Here is a 19,170-nt window from a genome sequence, read left to right as displayed (position 1 = left end):
GTTTCCATAGTACTGCCTAACACTGTTTTTAGTGCAGGTGAAGAGAAGGCCTACTTTTCATTACCTATTTGTTGTATTTGTTTTGGTTCAAATGGAGTAAAAAGACTACAATAGCAGAAGCTAAAGATTGTGGCAAGCAGGTATCAGAGTTTCTACAGAATGTGAAACATTTTGGCTTTCCCCGTGCACCAGCACATGAACAGAGGTCTCTGCAGTGTGCTGAAAGACAACAGACACTGTCAGTGAGAATTTTCACAGGTTGAGAAGGAGGTTGAGGTATTTGTTATTGTTAATGCTGGGCACTTGCATCATCATCATCAAGTACAGTGGGAGTTAGTACATACCAATCTCCTTATATGGCAGAGGGAGACTTTCTAGTTTGCACAAAAGTAAGCAGTACTTCTACTGGCCTCATTCATTGCTAGTTCAAGGAAGCTACAAATCCTCAAGCAGAATCTCTAAAAGCAGGACTAAGGTCTAACAAACTTTTTCATGTAGAGCAGGATTAATTTATTGTCTGTGTGTACTGAACTTTAGGAGTCTTTGGGGTCTGGCTGCTCAGTTCTAATTTGAAAGAAACATGGAGTATTCAGTCTAGATACTATTATTTATTTTAAAACAGTAATCCTGTATTCTTCATGTAAATGGCAATACTCTTTCAGAGCTCTCAGCCCAAGCATTAACATTAATTTCCCATAGAAAATGCACATTCCAGGATCTGGACTGGGAAGAACAAAACATCCTGCTGCTTGTTCCAGCTATCAACATAAGCTACTGCATCACAGGGCAGAGCATGAATGTTGATAAACTTCACCCACAACACAGCATAGTTCAACCAGTTGTTTTAAGCTCTCCCAGTTGCATCACACACCCTGCTACAGAAGGTGGTCATCTTGAAGTCCCACCTATTGGAATATAATTTTGAGAGAAATTCCATTTTCCTTAAAAATACAGTCGTGCTTTTTGTTGAAAAAGCCCTGACAGTCCAATGTTAAAAGAAACATCTCAAAATGGACTTATTTACTCAAAGCTGTAGCTGACAGGTTGCCTGATACATGATTTCTCAGCATTGTGACATGTTTTTCTTGCACTCTGGCAGCACAACTCTGGACAACTGCATCTGTGCAGTTACTGTCAATGATATGAAAGATTGCTATAGTGGTTTCCTTGTGTGTAAAGAGTTTGTAATGAAAATAAAAAGCCATCAATACATTCTTTTTAATCGTAAACAGTCAATCTTTCATTAATTACTGAACTGTCTGTATTGTAGCTAATAAGTAGGATTTGCTTTCTTATCAATTTCACTAGTGAATAAAAAAGTATTACGTAGCATGTTTGTAAGAAAGTTGTGTGCCTATAAATATTGTGTTATAGCAGAATTCATCCAGATTCTTTGAATTGTCATTTTGACTGCATCTTTTTGTTTTCTATTTGCAATATGCTTATATTGAAAAATGCTTCTGCTGCAGGAAGCTTGCCTGTTACTGCTTCTGTGAACAAAAGTGACTTAAAGGTTTAGGACCTCAGTTGTATCATGTGGCTGATAGAACAGAAGTGGTGTTGTGTAGAAACATCCTACCCCAGAGCAGCAAATGAAGTAGAGCAAACTGAACTTTTTAAAGTACTACCTTTTCAAAACAACAGCCAGAGGAGAATGATGAAGAACCCTCAGGGAGGAAACAGAACTTTTTTGTTTGACTGTATCTTCATAACCACTAAAAAAATGTTCATTGAGATATAAAGCTATGACTGTGATTAAAACAGCTGCCTATGGAAATAGAAAGGAATCTCCATTTTAAAAGTTAAAAATAAGGAAAGAATAGTGAAGCTTTGAGTGGTTAATGAACCCCTCCTTCAGGGAAGCATTTGCCATGTCACATCAACAGGAATTATTAGTGCTTCCAAACAAAGTTTTATCTCTTACCTGAACTCTTCCTTGCTCTGTCTCTCTAGTAAACAACAACAAATTTTAAACCAACTTCAGAGAAAATTCTCAGTTACTGGAGCATTTATCAGTAACTGTTATGTGCTCAAACGTACCACAGTTCCTTACCATTCCTCTTTGCTATACAGTATAAAAGTACCCTCTAAATAAGACACTTATCAGTCACAAAAAAATATTCACACAAAGTTATAACAAAGTCATTTAAATGCTGAATGTGTGTAGAAGTGCAGGAATAATTATGCCTAAGCCATGGTCAGGAATCTGCAGAATCAGCAGATTATGGTGCTTAGTATTTAATTTTTTCTTTATTCTCTGCAGCTCAAAATTTTTCTGAATTTCACCTCTTCCCCCCCATCTCCCTCCCAGCCAGAAACCAGTATTCAAAATTTATGTTACCCTCTTAGGGACTGTAGAGGCCCCACAGCCTAGCTGTGAGAGAAGTTAGCTCAAAGTACCATTTATTTGTTCAAGCAAGCATGCAATTTACGAATATCAAGAATAGACTGTTTTTAGTAATGCATAAAATAAAATGCTTTATATATAAAAAATATAATGCTTTATATATACTATATATATAAAAAATGCTTGATATCAGCCTTCTTTGGTTTGGATTTAATTATAAAACTGTTGGATCCTTTGTCTGATTCCTATTTATGCCTCTCCTAGAGGCAGAGCTCTTCAGTAATGGTTCACACCGTTCCTGTCACCAGAAAAACTGATACATTTTCTGGTTTATTTTTCAGGGCTCACTCCCAAGCTGTAGCTTTTGTCTAGCACAAGGAAGAAGACAGTGATTGTCCAGGTAAGATGCTTAGTTATGCTTTTCAACTCACTGTTCTAATGAGCATGGTTCTGAGACCAAATCCTTTCACCTTTGCTTTTCACACTCTTCCCAGAGAGTCAGGATTTCCTCTTGATTGCATTTTCTGGGATGTATACTGACCTAGAGTTTGCAGCTTTTGTATTGGTACTACTGTGGCCTGACAGAAAACTATATCTGACTTGCATTCATCAAATTCTTTTGAGTGTTGATTGTAGCAAGATGTTCTCCAAGTATCAGGGATGTACAGAGCACAGGAGCTTGAGCATAGAGCTCAAGGTCTTGGAGAGCAGCACTTTTCAGAGCTAACTGCTATGTGAACCCTATGGAGATAGGTATAAATATTATCTTTGTGGGCACTTAGGCTCCACTCATCTCGATAGTGCCAGATATAAATTATGAGAGTATCATTGTCAATAAAATCTGAACTGAAATCTCACTTTGATCTTCATTGATTCATCTGCTGATTTGAGTGCACCTAGTACCCTGCCAGAACCTCACTTAGAATGAAAATGATAACGTGTACTTGCATCATGTTTTAGCTCTGGGAAGGCTGCTACAGTGGTAAGGAAAGCAAGAGAAAATTAAGCACTGCAGAAATAAGAGAAGGTTCTCCAAAGTAGCTACTGAGAAGAGAAGTTCAAAACAGCCAGACAATTTGGATGAAGCATCATTAGTAAACATCGTAACAGGAATTATTTAAGTGCAGGAACAACAACAAATTCTCACTAATGCCATATGTGAGATGAGTGTTTCTGCTCTCCCATAACCTTTGCCATTCAGGTAATTTAGCAACCTGCAGCTTATTTAAGGCAGAATTACTTATTGGTCATTACAGGTTGCATGTCTTAAAGAAATGCTAGTGTACTAAGTCGGATTATTCCAGGGGGTTGCAGAAGGCCTTTCCATGGTCAACTTAATTGCCAGAAATGAAGGTGAATTGGAACATATGCAGGTTCTACAGGGACACAGGTTCACAGCCAGCTGTGGACAGAGGTCATGAGCTTGTTGATACAGGTCCAAAGCATCTCTTCACCCAGGAGAGATAAATTTAGAAAATACTTTACTTGAGCTGCTTTTAGATTGCTTAAGTCAGCTAAATTATTGGTCCTAGCATATAGGAACTGTCAAGGAAAATAAAAAGAAAAAATAGTTGATTCCTGCTTAGGAGTCAGACACATGATTCAGGGGATATCTGAGCTACTACTTGCTGTGGTGGAAAAAAATTGCCCTGGATTCTTGCTTTGTCAGGATAAATTTATTGGCTTGCACAAGTGGATGTGTGGGTCAGACCTATTTTTACCAATCATGGAACACACTTCTCTGATCAGGCTGCACTTGAACAGGCAGAAATTCAGTTATTTTGCAGTGATATATATGTAGAGGGCTGTGGGGATTTGGGTTCACAGTTATGGAGTCAAGAAGCTCCATTTGCAGCTGTGAAACAGACACATGCTGCCAGGTGTTTTTATTGCAAGGTGAAATTTAGCTAGCACAGTCAAAGTAGTAGATAGAAGCAGAGAATTATGAAATAGTTTTAAGCTCCAGCAGCTTTGTGTGTCAGCTAACATGTAGTGAGAATGTCAAAGAGGTGCAAAGAAATCAGGATTTGAAACTAGGACGTGTTTTTTGTATAAACATGTACAGGAGATGCTTTCAAAGTCATTATGGCTACCTTCTCCAAGTAACTTTGCTGGAAGTGAAAAGGCGAGTGGTGGTGTCTCTAAACCACACCAGAGCAGCTTTAGCTGGAGTAGCAGACTTAACAGATTTTGATGGTGAACCCCCCAAGGAGGAGAGCTAAGAAAGTAAGTGTTGGCATGAGCACACAGGCTCCCTCAGAAGCAAAACACGGGGTCAGAGGGGAAAGGTTCATCTTGTCATCGCTGCTTTCTAACATGTAGCCACTTCCTGTTTCTTCTGAGAAAGGTGAATAACAAATTAACTTGAATTTGGGCAAAGCTTCAAGATTTTTATTGAATGGTACATATTTAATAAACAAGATTATACACTATCAATATTTTCATGGAAAATAGACTCAGTTAAACACAGCAACATAGTTCTGCCTTTTGGATAGATGCTAATTTAGCATTTGTAAAATGTAAGGCCCCAGCAGAGCTGGAATATCCTCCTAGAAACAGCCTAAGAGGGCTCCTGCTGGGCAGCTCTTTTTTCCAACCAGCTGTCAGCACTGGCTCAAATATCATCAGTGTTGATGCCAGCACAGTGCAATGCCAGTGAAATGAGCTGAGATCAGGCTTTTAGAGCAGGAGTGTCATCAGTGTCAGCCTCCAGTGATGCCTCTCTGGAAGTGCAGAGCCCTAATGCCAGAAATGGGACCAATAAATAGCAATGCAGGAAAACAAGTCAACATTCCATTGTACATTAGTGTGCTCTTCTGCCTCTGCCTCTCAGACCTATAGGATTAGCCTTGCAATGATAAACACGAGCCTCTGCAATAATAGTGTTTGGATTTCAGTTGATCAGTAGAAATGGTGAAATTTGACAGTAATATGCTTAGCTGCAATAGCAATAGCTCTTAATGCTATGCATATATATATGTGCGTATATATATAGACAACATATTGGTACAATACAATTCAAAGAATCAATGGCCTAATGTAGCCATTTTTATGTGACAGGCTTAACCTTGAAAATTAATGCGTAAACTATTTATTCTCCTCCAAAACATAGAAGTTACAAAGAATATTCTCTCTCCTTCCCTTACACCTTTGTAATAGGACAATTAATTTTATTTCTTTACCCTAAGTGAATTAGCAGACTCTTCATCCCAGTTAGGAAACTGTCTCACTCTTTCCTTGTTTTAGTTAACAGTGATGTGGAATGGAATCACTTTTTTCTCTAGCTTTTCAGAGGGCATTTTCACGTATACCCCAGTAGTGAGACATCGTCTTCTCTTTATCTGTAAAATGTGGAAAGGCAGTAAAATAAACAAGTGATCACAGAATAATAATTGACCAGCACATTCTAGAGAAAACTGATGGATGTTCTGCTTTTACTCAGTAGAAGGTACTCTAGGCACCTTTCCCTGTCACCTCTCTTTGTAGAACATCCATTGAGACCATTTGAGGGAGAATTAGGAATTATAGGGGCCATTTAGGAAAAAACAGTCTCCTGCCATTCATGTAGCTGTTTGAAGGTCTTCCTGCTGCAGAGTTCAGAGTTGGTTCTCACTGGGAAGTTTTATTTAGCTTCTAGGGACTAGAAGGGCAGATAGAAAAATATGGGACAGAGATACTGTTTGGTTTTATAGTTTGGCTTAAAAGCTTTCAGTTTATTTCTAACAGACTGTGAGTTCTCAAGACCCCATGGAAAGAGGCAACCAAGGCCTACATTTCACATGCCTTTGCATTAGTGCATACATTTCTAGAAGTGAAGTAAAAAATGCTGAAAGTTACAATTCCCCACCCGCACTCCCAGGCACATGAGGAAGGCTCCTTAAATTTGTTTTGCACAGAGGTGAATAGTGAGAAAAGGAAAAAAAAATCCTGGGATTTTGTATGAACCAGTTGTGAAATCAGAGTACATGTGAAGACTGTTGCCTTTGATCCCTGAAGCATTCAAGACTCCAGACTGTTCTAAGTATCCAAACCTAAGCCAAAGGGTCAGTCCAGCTGCTGTAAGCTGACTGCTTTCTGGTGCTCTGGCAATGTGAAAGACTCATAAATAAGTCTAAATGGCAGGTCCAGCAAGTTCTCTTATTTTGCATTTTTGTAGCAGTTTTGCACCAGTAAAAAGGGGCATCCTAGTGTGCTTGCTCCCAGTGTTCTTCCCTGTTCTTATTTCTTTCTGCTTATCCTTTGCACACAAATTGTTGTTATTAGCAGGATGGGACTGAGTTGATGGGACTTACCGCTTTGCCCACGAGAACAGCTGAGATGATGATACTATAAAGAAAAAATCCTGAGGCAGTAGCTCCTAATACCCAGAGATATATGGCAGTGTCTGGACAAGGTTCTGGATCTAAAACATGATATCACACAAGTCATGTCACAAACCAGCCACATGAGGAAGCCCCTAGAGTAGTAAGTTAGCCTCTATACTGCTTGTCCCCGGCATGAGCTATCCCAGGATACTACCAGGACTGAGGGTTGAGTCTCCAGTCAACCTTCAGTGAAAATTCACTTTATCTGTGGAAGAACATACACCTTACTCTCTACATTGCTAAATACATTGCATGTCCATGAACGTGCCTGCTTTAGGTTGGTGCAGGGAGACCTGAAAGGAATAAGAGCTAATCATGATTCTTAGCACTTGAATCAGTGTTCAGCCTCACTTCTTACAAACAGAACTTTGAAGACCTTTGAGACATAATAGCGAGTCTCTTAACTTGGGAATATCATAGTATTGTAAAGCTGCTTGGCTTACCAATGACATAGAGATGCGTCCCATTTCCCTTGTTCATCAAATAGGGTGGAGGGTACATCCGCTCCATCTTGCAGACGTAAAGACCAGTATCATTAGCTTGCAGGCCAGTGAGGGTGAGGGTCACATTGCTTCGGCTAGGGCTAATGTGGCACTGGATGACCTCTTCCACACTGAACATTTTGAACTCTGTTGTGTAGGTTGAAGCACAAATCTCAGTGAACCGGTCACCTGTCTGTTTAAGCAGAGTCACTCGAATTTCCTTTGCGTTCCCAATGTGCTTGTATTTACACACCAAGTTGGCAACTCCTTGTCTGTTGGCCAGCACCATTGCTGGCTGAGTCACTTCCATTACTGTAAGGAAGTAAAGAGCATGATGGTAAGTGGACCATCAATAAATGGTCTGCACATGGAGTGTGCAGACTTCTGACATGTCCTGTTATTCATCGGTAATTCCTAGAAATGCTGCTAAATTCTTTAAAAAAAAAAAAAAGGACTCCAAGACCACAATTCACAAAGGCAATGCATTATATACTTTAAAAAGCTCAAGAAGTGTTTTGATTACTATAAATTATAAATCTCAGCAATTACTAGTTGCTTAAATAGTAGGTAATTTGGACCACTTACTGGAGTAATGACCTGCATGCTTCAATTTCCCTCAACACAAACCTTTAAATGTACGTAAGAAAGCAAAAGTAAAAAAAAAAAAAATTAGACTTCAGATGGTAAAGTTGAAATTTGAAATTTAAAATCAGACATTTAAAACACAATTTCTGCATGGTAGAAATAAGCATGTTGATATTTAGAAACAAACAGGTTTATATCCCGTATGGAATATGGAGCAGAACCATTAGGGTAACTGTAAAACTGTATGGAAAAACCTGTTTGCATATTTTTGCTTCTGATCTTTTTGCTTGTCCTTTTTAACCAGATATTCCCAAGCCACACTACAGCAACAGTATATACCTTAGGCTACAGTATAGCAACACACAGCAAAGCCTGATAAACATACTGAAAAAAATCTTTACAAGTCTTAAACAAAAACTACTGTACCACGTACATCCCCACTGGCTGCTTTTTTACAACTTCTACTGCTACACAGTGGGAAGGTACTGACTTTTGTTTTTACAAGCTGTGAACACTCAGTATTATTTGTTCAATTTCATTTTGTATCAGTCCATTTTGGAGCAGGGCTTATCTTCTTCAGTTCTGCAGTGCCAGAATTTGGAACAAAGAGAAGTAGAGTTTCTCTATCCATTCAGACCTCTGTATCCACATTATCAGTTGCTAGCAATTTCACTCAGAATGCCTGATTTGTAAAAGGCTTTATTCTTCCTTCAGCTATTCAGAATCCTGCCCAGCCTCTACAGATGCTACTGCTCTAAACCCTGCATCTGGTTTTCCAGATACCTTACGGTGCCCCAAGACCTCGCTTCCAGACTTTCTTATGGAGGGGTCCCATGTCATCTCCCTCTCCTTGTTGTACCCAGTTCATCTGCAAAGATGTGAAAATGAGAACATGTAGACACCCCCAGCTACCTTGCCTCCTTCATCTACCCACCTTCAGCAATGGCAGTGGCTGTGCAGAGAAAGCCCACAGTGACGAATATTGAGAGCATTCCTGCGCAGGGACAGATGCTGCAGGCCCTGAAGGTAGCTGATGCCTTCAGACTTTAAGACAAACTGGAGCTCTTGGGACTGGAAAAAAAGGTGACACCTTTCAGGATACTGAATCTTCGAAATGTTTGAACCCACACAGAGTCAGTGTGATATATATAGCTTTGATCCCAGATGCTGTACCTGAAAGTAATATGAAGCTTTGTTTTGGTTTTACGAGAAAGGAAGTAGTGGGTTTGATTAATACGTGCACAGTTAACCTCAAACAGCATGAACAAAAACAACTGTTCAGCAGATGGAAAATATATATTCAATCTGAAACTGCTGTCCATTCCGCTTTAAAATTGGGGGAGGAAAAGTAATCATCCAATAGGGCAGCTCAGGCCCTTTGGTGCTCTAGCTTGCACAATCATAGCACTTAATATTTTATCAATCATCAGGTATTTTCTACTGTACTATACCTCTGCATAATGTGGCATAGTGAATCAGTGGGAGCTAGATTTTTTATGGAGGACTCCCCTCCACCCCCAATTTCTGTTCTTGCTTTAATGTTCATACTTTTGATGTTTAAAAATTCAAAATACTGATTAACTTGCAATGACTTCAGCTCTTCGTATCAGCAGTGTGACTTGAATCATAACCCAGGTTTTTTAGGCTTTCCTGTTTCCAAGAAAAAAAAAATCTATCTAGGTTTATAGCTAATGACTTCCACATCTACACAGTACTTTCCTTAACTACACACTTTACTAAGTACCTTGAGATCACCAGATGAAAAACACTGCAGGAGTTTTGATTATTGTTATCTCTGCTTAGAGCACCTGCTTCATTTCCAATCTCAGTGGAACAGTTTTTCCCCCATTAGCCTTTTAAAAGTCATGTAAGGTCTGAAAATGTTGCTTTTTTCTGTGATACACTGTCATATCCATGAAATGTTGCCTAAAGAATTTCATAATGAAGTTCCACTTCAGTTACACTAACGGTCATAATTCTTTTTTTTTCTCACTCTTTGAGAAGTTCTTTCAGAATGTGCTGTATCGTTTATATATGTAGATATAGTAGATTGCAAAGACCTACTTTTGGACTGTGACCTAGAAAAATTAACAGCATTAGTTCTTGAACTGTAGTCTGCTCAGTCCAAAGATACAGGAGAGATATTTGATCTTGATATCATATAAATACCAAATTACATGAATAAATGTATGGCTTCCATATGTAGGTGATGCAACAATTGTTTGTAATGACAGATTAATACTCAGTTTGATCTTAGCCAGCATTCCAAACAGAACTGATAATAAAAATACAGCTATGGGAAAATGAAAAACTACACCTTAATAATGTTGGGCCCATAGTGTATTACTGGTTAGACAAGCTTAAATCAGTTTTAATACTAAATTTATGATTAAATAAATGCTATTGCAACATCATGTACCAGAATACCAGTGAGATTTATGGAATGAAATTAGCAGGTTATGCCTGATGTTTTCATATCCAGACAAGTAACCAAATTACCTGTCCTATGTATCTTTTGGGCTTTGGTTTTGTATGCAGTTAAGCAAATTATGCATTTGAGCTTCATCAACAGTAATTAATCTCCTGGTAATTGAATGAGATTGCAAATTGATGGTGCAGTTAACCATTAAACATTTGCAAAGTATTTCCATGTAAAACTCAGTGCTCGCTGCCCCACATATCCATGCTGTCTTATACAGCTTGATTGAGAGGTTGCTCCACTCTCTGACAATCACGACTGCTCTGACAAACGTGTTTTCAGTGGTACTCAACTTGTTTCTTGGCTGTTTTGTTCTGAGGGTGTCTTTTCAGATTGACCACTTTTTACTTTATACCCTTTTTCCTCCTTAAAAGCCTCATGCTGTGATGACTGCTCTTCTAAGTAAGGCACAACGTGTGTCCCTGTGGAGTCTCTTGAAGTGATCTCTGTCTTCACAGCCAGAGCAACCTGATGTGAACCCAGGGTATTGCCCTTCCAATGGACAGAGATCACTTTGCTATGGTGCTCTCTATCCTTGATAATCAGACTTTGGATCTTGAGTTAATGTATGTAGATGCATGATGCAGTAAAATAGAGATCTTGTTCCAAATGAGGTTTTCCCTTCATGGCTCCCATCCTTACCAGCTCAGTTATGACGTGGAACAAGGTATTAATAGATCAATGAGTTCCACCCTGAAGTAAGATCCACAAGAATTTCTGGGAACACCTTTTTTCTATGCTCTTCCCCTCTTCTAACTACTCTTCAGCTGATAAGAGTCTCTGGATTTCTGCTTGGTCTGTCTTCCCTGTAGATCACAGCCATACTTTGTTGGCTACAGCCAGAGGACCTGTCTTAATTAGTTACTGTACTTTCTTGTCTGTGTAGTCTAGTATCTTCCTGCCCTGACTTCCTCATCTTGAGAAGTTTTTTCATCCACTCTTTCACCAAAACTGGCCTAGGGCCAGGGCAACGGTATGGGTGAAAGAAGAGCCTCCCTTTCACTTTGAGGTTCAGAAGGTCCTTCAGAAAGGATATGTATTCCTCATGTGTCTCAAAACAGCCTGTGCTTTGCACTTTTTGTGTCCAAAAACTCACTGTAAGATGAATCTTTCCTTTAATGCACATACTTATAGTACTCTTTGTTCTTATGGGTGATATTAATCCCCAGATCACAGGAAACCTTTATACTATCTACTTTTGCTACCACAGCAGTGTCAGAGCAAGGCAGGGTACAGAGGGCCTTGCAGAGCCTTAAACTGAGGAATCAACTTAGGAGTGGTTTGGGTCTCACAGCCTCTTTGAACTTAGATCAGAGAGGAACAGACACACAATTTACACTGAACACTGGACTACGCTACTGTGATTAGGCAGATTGCTAGTAAGTTAAATAACTAGGTTTCTCTTGTAAGTTTCTTTGTCATTTTGGGTTAGTTGCTCACCTTGTGATTTGAATTACTTTTCTTCACTGAATGCTTGTTAGGGCAAACCTTCCTGCTGGCACCCTGTCAGAATTCCCATTGCAAAATGTGATTATTCACTAAATAATTTTCACACTTTAAAGCCTGTCTTATGCTGCCCATGTGTTTTTCTTCTGTGACAGGAACTTGCTTGGGGATTTGCTTGAGATGTAATGGGGAGAAGCTTATAATTTGCATAAGTATCTTGTTTCAGGATATTTTGTTAAGCACAGAATGTGAGATCACGCCTTATGTTAAACAGTTCACGTTTTTACCATGTTAGTTTGCCACAAACCTATTGGGGTTTTGAAATGCACTGTCATGTGAAAAAAAAAATAAAATCCAGACCTCTAAATGGTATGGCTGAAGATCTTTTCTACAAAACAATAGGTGAAGAGAAAAGGAAATAACACAGTGGCTGGAAAAATACTGTTTTGTTACGATTAAAGGACTAAAACCTGATTAGTTTAAGTAAAGGCCTAGGCATGATGAGGCTTGGTGGATCAGTCTTAGTTCCTGAAGGAACCACAATTCACATCACAAAACCACTGATTTTTATGTCTATCAGAAATGTAGACTTTCCGTCAGCTTCTAACCTGGATTTACAGATGCTGCTCTCTAGTCCTAAGCCTGTGCCCTCAGTCCAGCCTCAGCAGAGGCAAGGGTGGCACTAGCTGAGGAATTCTCCATCCAGTACTTCTCAGGGCACACAGGGTCAATCCTCTTGTGCACTTCTGCTGACCAGCAGATTATCCAGAAGGATTTGAGGTGTGAGTGGATGTGTGAGTGTCCTCTCTTTGTGCTACAATTGTTGGTATTTTGTTTCCCCTGCTGTAAAGGTAAATATATCCAGCAGGCTTTCCAGAAACTCAAGGCATCTGTGATTATCTAAAACAGAGGGGAAGTTGCCCCTGTTTTTCATGCTAACAGTTCTCAGAAGGTCTGCATTGTACCTGGCTGCCTTTGCTACATGTTATTCATAGTAGTCCATACATGCCCTAGTACAACCAGGGCCACTGCCTGTGTGAAAGTGTTGCCCCCTCCCCATCGCCCATGCAGCTTACAGTCAAAATGTAAGATCTGAGACTGCATTGAAAGAGATACAAACAGATGTAAGAGGAAATAAAGAGAGAGAACTGAGAAGCAACACGGGCAAAAGGTCTTTACATGCTAGCTTTCTTACTCTTCTCCAGTTTCTTGTAAAGGGGTTGTGGCAAAGGAGAGATTTTAGGAGGAATTTGAACACAGATGCTGAAGTATCTTGGCAGATAAGGACTTGCCTTTAAGGAAGGAGCTTTCCAAGACAGAGCAGCACAATCTCTTGTTAACAGGTCAGTCATTTGGGAGTGAACACAGAATAAAGCGGGCACCTTCATCCCAGAGTGAGCACTGAAAGGTCTGATTCCAGGAATAAGCAAAAAGGAACCAAGAGAACTCCCCAGGTCTAAAACTAAGCAGTTAGGTATACTCTGTGACAAGCTGCAGCTGTGGAGACATGGAAAAATACTGGAGAAAGGTTTCCATTTTGGAAAAAGGAAAAACAGCAAAAGGTAGCCATGTTTCTGATAGTCTCTGTCTCTGACAGTATTGAAGATTGCATTTATTGAGGTATGCAAGAATAAATCATTATAAAGCTTTGCTGAAGACATGAGGAGTGCCATTTTCCTTGAAAATGAGATGCCTAAGAAATACTTTAAAGGATACAGATGAGAAGCATAATTTGCTTGTGGTATATAGCTTAAGAGCCTACTTCCAGTTTTCATGGGGCTAATTAAGTCCCTGATATTAAAAAAAAAAATAATAATTATGGCATATCAAACTAATATCAATGCAGGAGTCTGACAAACCTAGAATTAAACCTTTACATTTAACATTTATAAAGCAAAGGACTAAAAGAAGTTTACATACAGGAGATAGTGCTCCAGCTCACTGGACATACAGGGAATCCAAATATATGAAAGACAGGAGACCTGACGAGGCAAGACATCTTACTAAGCTCACAGTGGGAAATTCTGCTTAAATCTAAGGGATGGCACAAATCACATTCTAAAGCACCTCTTGAATTGATGACAAAATGGGTAATGAAGCTTTGTTCTGCAGAGTCCACAGGCCATTCTGAATAGTGAATAAGATCTGATAATGAAAATGGAATGGGCTGGAAAATGAAATTAAATTAAATTAAGAAAACTTAGTAATATAGCAGAAGGGGGAAGCCAGCAGACAGACACAGAGAATGACAAGGTGTTCAAATGGGCAGATTCACAGTAACCTTTTGAAGACGTAGTGTCAAAGTTTGTCAAGACCAGAGAAGAGAATGTTTCAGCAATTGAGGCGAATAGGGATCATGCGCTAAGGCTTCTAAAGGTACTTGGTCACATTCAACCACATTCACATTCAGTCTGATTAGCCTGTGGAGGGAGGGAGTGGATCCTAGAACTCTGCATCTCTTCCCAGGGGCACACCAAGTTTGGGAACAGAAGCCACAAGCCCTGGACATCTTAGGGAAACAGCTTCCATGTGGAAATCTCAGGGCTCTGGATGAGATGGAGATAAGGAAATGAAAATACTGAAAGGAGAAAAGATATTTTGGGCAGAAAAATATTTAGCTGGATCAGTGAAGGGTATATATACTTTTTCAGTGTTTTCAGATGGGACTGTTAGGCTGTGAGTGAAGCATGTTCCCAGACAAATCCTGCCCTCCTTGGAGGATCTGGAAAACAAAAATAAGGAATTCCTGGGAGAGCTATAGAATAAATCCCAGACTTTGCAAGAATCTTGTTGGTTTTGTAATGCAGCAGTCTGTTGCAAAAAAAAAAAAATTGTTACCCAATAACCCAGACCTCTCTGCTAATGGGATGCTGTAGGCAAGCACTGGGTTTCTTACTGGCATCATGTGAGTCAGCAAATTAAAATCAGGTCCTGTATCTCCCAAAAATGCATCAGCTGCAGAATTTGTTGTCCAACCCACTCCTCACTGCAGAATTTGATCTCGCTTGCAAAGCCTTACCCATGAGTTAGTGATAACTTAAACTCCCGTTGTCTTCCCTAGTTTACAAAGCACTAGAAACCACATTTCTAGAAATTAGCTATTCCCCTTTCCCAAAGTCCCTACCAGGGCTAAGTATGAAAACAAAACCATGAAAAGTCAGAGAGGTCAGATGTGCAAGGAGAGGCTGAGTCTTTGATTAGCCAAAGTGATAGTCTGAAAAAGCTGACAATCCTCTTACCTCTCTATTCAGATGCTCTTTCTTACTATAACTGTTTATTGACAGATCTTACAACTCCCTACAAGCTTCATCATTCTTAGACAATCACATCCATAGCAACTTGTAAGAATATTAACTCAAACATGTCAGAGTGGCCAGGTCACTCTCCTGATTATTTGAGTTGAGCACTGATTAATGACTGCCTCTGATTGCACTGAGCATCCAACTAATGTGCTTCTTCACAGCTGCAGCTGCCTCCTCCCACTACCATCAGCTGAAAAGCCAGATAGGAAATCCTACATTTTAAAATTCAGATCTGACATCTAAAAGGGTTTCTAATGTTTTGGCAACACAAATAATGGGGACCAGAAAGCATGCTAGTGTGCTAGAGATGAAGGGGAGAATCAGGAAAGTTTGCAAATGTCTTTCCAGGGGAGAAAGAGATTATAAAACCAGGCTGCAGAATCAGAAGGGATTAAAAGGAGGGTGGGCTTGTGGGTAACGCACCACTTGGGGAATTTTTCTTTTAGATAGCAGTGAGATTACATCTGATGCATACGAAAAAAACAGGTGTGTTGGGTGGGGTCCAATGAAAATCAAGCATTTCACAAAGTGGGAGGAAATGTTTTGAATTTTGTAATTTTGATTAAATGTTGAAGGGAAGGGGGAAATTTTTTAGAAAATGCTTGTGCATCTTTTCCTAAAGCTTTTTTCAAGCCCCCACCAACAATATTTTTCATGTTTAAATCATCAGGTCTTTTGCAAAGAAAACGGAAGTGTTTTACATACTAGCAAAATGTAGTTTTGTCTTTTTTTCTGCCTAGAACCACTACTGGGTGAAATTACAAAAATGTGAAGGGAACCCTTCGCAGCGATAACAACTGCAGTTAAGCAGAGCTTTCTTGAGAAAGTTTCACTTCCTAAGGTTTTTTGCTATGTCTGCTCATTTAAATGGCCATTGTATTAACCCATTTTTATGATTTTCAAATGTCAGCAACCAACTTAGGTCTTGTAAAAGAAAACATATAAAGCAGAAGGCCTGGTTCTCATTACTCTAAGGAGCTAACTGCAATAAATTTTGCTGCCACAGTCTTGAAAGTGGTGTTGCTCCAATATTACCTGCCTGATATTTCAGCCTGTGTTGCCTTATTGCCAGAGCTCATGAAAACATATGGTATTTCTGTACCAAGGTCTTCAGGCTGGAGGGGTTAGCCAGGATTAGGTTTTCCCTCATTCCCATTCCTTCAATAGCTATGAAACTACATCATCACCCATTCTTGACTTCAAGGGGTTTAACTACGAAAGCTGTAAGAGTGCTTTTGTGGTTGCTTTTTTAATACTGCATCCTGAAAGAGAGTAATTTCATTTGCAACCTATTTAAATACTTGATCATGTTTTAGGTAATAACACACTGAGCTGGAGAAGGCAGACTCTAGAGAGAGTGCAGCTATAATTTCTGTCTGTGACTTAGCAGTGACTGATTAATGTTTTGTTGAGTTCCTGTGCCACTGAGGAGCTGGAGGTGTGTGAAGCTGCAGGCTCTGGAGTCTTGAGAATTTTGGATTTGCATGATAAACTGTTGAGCCTGAGAACGGACTTTGTTTTTGAAAAGAACTCCTGCAGCCAAAAGTTCAGGGTAGGAGATAGTATATTTCAGGAGCCTGGCCAGGATGATCATACTCTTTATTATCAAAAAACAAAAATATTCAGAATTTCCAATGAAATAGTTCCTAATGTTTTCCAAATTAAATTATTTGATTTTTCTTGTTCAAAGCAACATTTTCATTTAAAAAAAAAACAGTTATTTTAAAATATTCAACCCATATTTAAATAGCCAACATCAAAATGAAGCATTAAAATATTTTAGGAACAAATGTCTCACTTCAAGCCTCCAAATCATTAATTGTTTTACTGTTCAATTCTCAAAAAAAATTATTTTTTTTTCCTATCAGTCTGATTGAAATGAATCCTCTTGACTTTCCAAATTTGCCAATGAAACAAACAAACAAAAATTATTCATCAAGTTCCAATGAACACCCTTCATAAAACTTCTGAACTATGCAAACTAATCAGCTTCTGGGAAATAGGTATAGATCATTTTATTGTACAAGCTTGCAGTGACTCAATGCCTCTTCACTTCCACACTATAACCCTCCTCATTCATATGATTATTCAGACTTTTGCCATGTCTATGGTTTTCATGTTATTCACCCCTTCACTGACACCATCAATTTTCTCTAGCTTTCCTTTGCTTACACCAAATATTCTTCAGATTTGGAGGTATCTAGGGCTTCCATCCTGTGAGACAAATGCAGTTTAGAGGACAGAAATAGTTAAATGACTTGGCTCATGAAGTTACTCTGACAGGTTGAGCAGAAAGGGCAAGAAGCAGCCACCTGCCCCCGATCTTCACATGCATGACACCCCCAGGCAGCTGTACAGGGACAGCAGAGATGGCAGGTTTGGCAGGGATGGCCTGCTGGCTGTTCTTGATCAGGATCTCTAGCCGAGCAAGCTTTCTTATTTGACACAGGGAGGAAGGGATTCTCCTCACAGAGGTCTAGCCTTGCAGGTGAGCCTCTAAGGAAAACAAACACTGAGAAACACAATAGAAATAAGACACAGAAGCTCAAATTGAGGGACCAGAAGCAGAGGAGGGAAAGGAAGAAGCTTTGATCTCCTTCTCCTCCTGCAGCCACCCTGTTCCTTTCACTTCCCCCTTCTCTGTGCCCCATGACTGCAGATGTTACACAAGTGAATGTGGTGGGAAGCAAGGGCGGCCAGCCTCCCCAGTCAGCCAACGCTCTCCTGAAGTGAATCACAGTCTCTCCATCCCCAGCAGCCTCTCTGAAGCAGGACCCTGGCCTCATTCACCCAGATACTACTAGGCCCTTCAGCTGACCTTAAAAAGGAACACACCTGCCTCTTGCTTTTAGTATTGCTGCTTGTAACTTGCACAAGAAGAGTTGTGTTCTCTTTCCTTTGCTTCTCACTCATGCATGGGGCCAATAAGGCCCCAGGATGGTGTCCTGGGTGCCCCAGATGAGCACCCATTCTTTGACTACATTTTTACCTTACCTGCATGTGCTGTTCTTGGGACCACTGATTATCTTGATGAAGTGTCCATAGTTTCTTCAAGGCTTTTGCCCAGCAAATATCAGAAAGGCCACAGCTAGAGTTCGTACAGTCCAGACTGTAAATGCATAGTTATTTGCATGATTGGCCATTTTTCCCCCTTGATCAATAGAAGTTTTCTACAACAGTAGCTGCCTACAGCAGCCATCTTTCATTTAGCAAGAAAGGGAGGGCAGATACCAAGGTCTTTTTTTAGCAAGGACAGATTGGTTCTTTAGTCGCAATGCCATAAAGAGTTCCAGTCCTTGCAGAGCAGGCAGGAGAAGGGCTCAACTGATGGCACTATCTTCTGAGCTATTTATGCTCATTTCAGGGACATTGTGAAACCCAGACAATTAAGACAATGTCTTCATGGGAAATCATATTTCATGTGGCTTAGCTTCTGGTGAAGACATGAAAATAAGCTTGTCCTTTGTGTTTTTTAGCTGCAGGCAGCTCTACTTTCCAGTGGTAAACATAGGCCTTCCTGTTGAGACAGCAGCTTCACATGTGGCAGTACTAAGTTTTCCCATCCAAGGGAGGACTGGCCTACAGCAAGTGCAACACTTATGTGTGCCACTGCCAAGATTCAGTTCTTATCTCTTAAGCTAAAGTGGCTGTTGCCCTCCCACCTCAGCACTTCCTTCAGAAGTGCCAAAATTGACATTATTTAATCTGTTAAACTTGTGGGGGTTTACTGCATTTATTACTATGATCTGAGTGAGAAGACAATGTACAATACCTGAATTATCTCATCACACAAGGAAGGGCCCCTGTCCTGCAGGTTTGATTTCACTGACAACCTGGCCCCATGGAAGACCATCTACTACCAAAATGGGCAGGATCATTCCCTGCCCCCCAAAAATCCCTAGCCCTTTCACTCTCCCTCCCTTGTAGCAGCACTAGCACTTGTGCAGCTGTGCAAGCTAAATGCTTTCTCTGCTTCAGTTCATCCCTCAGCCAGATTCATCAAGGGGCAGCACAAGGAGGCGGGGTGGTGCAGCTGAAGGTCAGAGGGACAGTCTGGATGGTGCTGCCTTTTCTTGGCAATGCTGACTGAGATCAGATAAAGCGAATCATGAGAACCACAATTCTACCTGCACAGAATTCTCCTTTCATAGTTGAGAAAGGACTG

General features: G+C 40.1%; 2 protein-coding genes across 3 annotated transcripts in view; one reads left to right on the top strand and one right to left on the bottom strand.

Annotated features, from left to right (window-relative positions):
• RAPH1 (Ras association (RalGDS/AF-6) and pleckstrin homology domains 1) overlaps positions 1-19,170 on the top strand; it is a 209,885-nt gene that overhangs the window by 10,973 nt on the left and 179,742 nt on the right. The window contains exon 3 of the mRNA XM_051623049.1: positions 2,689-2,747. The gene's annotated coding sequence lies outside the window, so the exon portion shown is untranslated. The remainder of the gene's footprint in view (positions 1-2,688; positions 2,748-19,170) is intronic.
• On the bottom strand, positions 4,717-18,082 carry CTLA4 (cytotoxic T-lymphocyte associated protein 4). Of its 2 annotated transcripts, XM_051623075.1 has the most exons (5): positions 18,000-18,082; positions 8,713-8,849; positions 7,155-7,505; positions 6,640-6,749; positions 4,717-5,688 (listed from the first exon to the last, which is right to left on the bottom strand). In XM_051623075.1, exons 2-5 carry the CDS (start codon positions 8,768-8,770, stop codon positions 5,590-5,592), a joined length of 618 nt encoding a protein of 205 aa, XP_051479035.1. In that variant the 5' UTR covers positions 8,771-8,849; positions 18,000-18,082; the 3' UTR covers positions 4,717-5,589. The 2 variants fall into 2 exon arrangements, with proteins under 2 accessions (XP_051479035.1, XP_051479034.1); XM_051623074.1 differs by lacking the exon at positions 18,000-18,082 and having other exon boundaries at positions 8,713-9,057.

Source organism: Apus apus, chromosome 6, assembly GCF_020740795.1.
Source record: "Apus apus isolate bApuApu2 chromosome 6, bApuApu2.pri.cur, whole genome shotgun sequence".
Classification (NCBI taxonomy): Eukaryota; Metazoa; Chordata; class Aves; order Apodiformes; family Apodidae; genus Apus; species Apus apus.
Note: the sequence above shows the minus strand (reverse complement) of the source record. Positions and strands in the feature narration are given on the sequence as shown.

Coding starts and splice junctions, on each gene's coding strand:
- CTLA4 (XM_051623075.1), bottom strand. CDS start 8,770: ATGCTCTCAATATTCGTCACTGTGGGCTTTCTCTGCACAGCCACTGCC. Junction 7,506..8,712: donor AGCCACTGCCATTGCTGAAG/GTGGGTAGATGA, acceptor ACTTCCTTACAG/TAATGGAAGTGACTCAGCCA. Junction 5,689..6,639: donor CTGTTCTCGTGGGCAAAGCG/GTAAGTCCCATC, acceptor CACATTTTACAG/ATAAAGAGAAGACGATGTCT.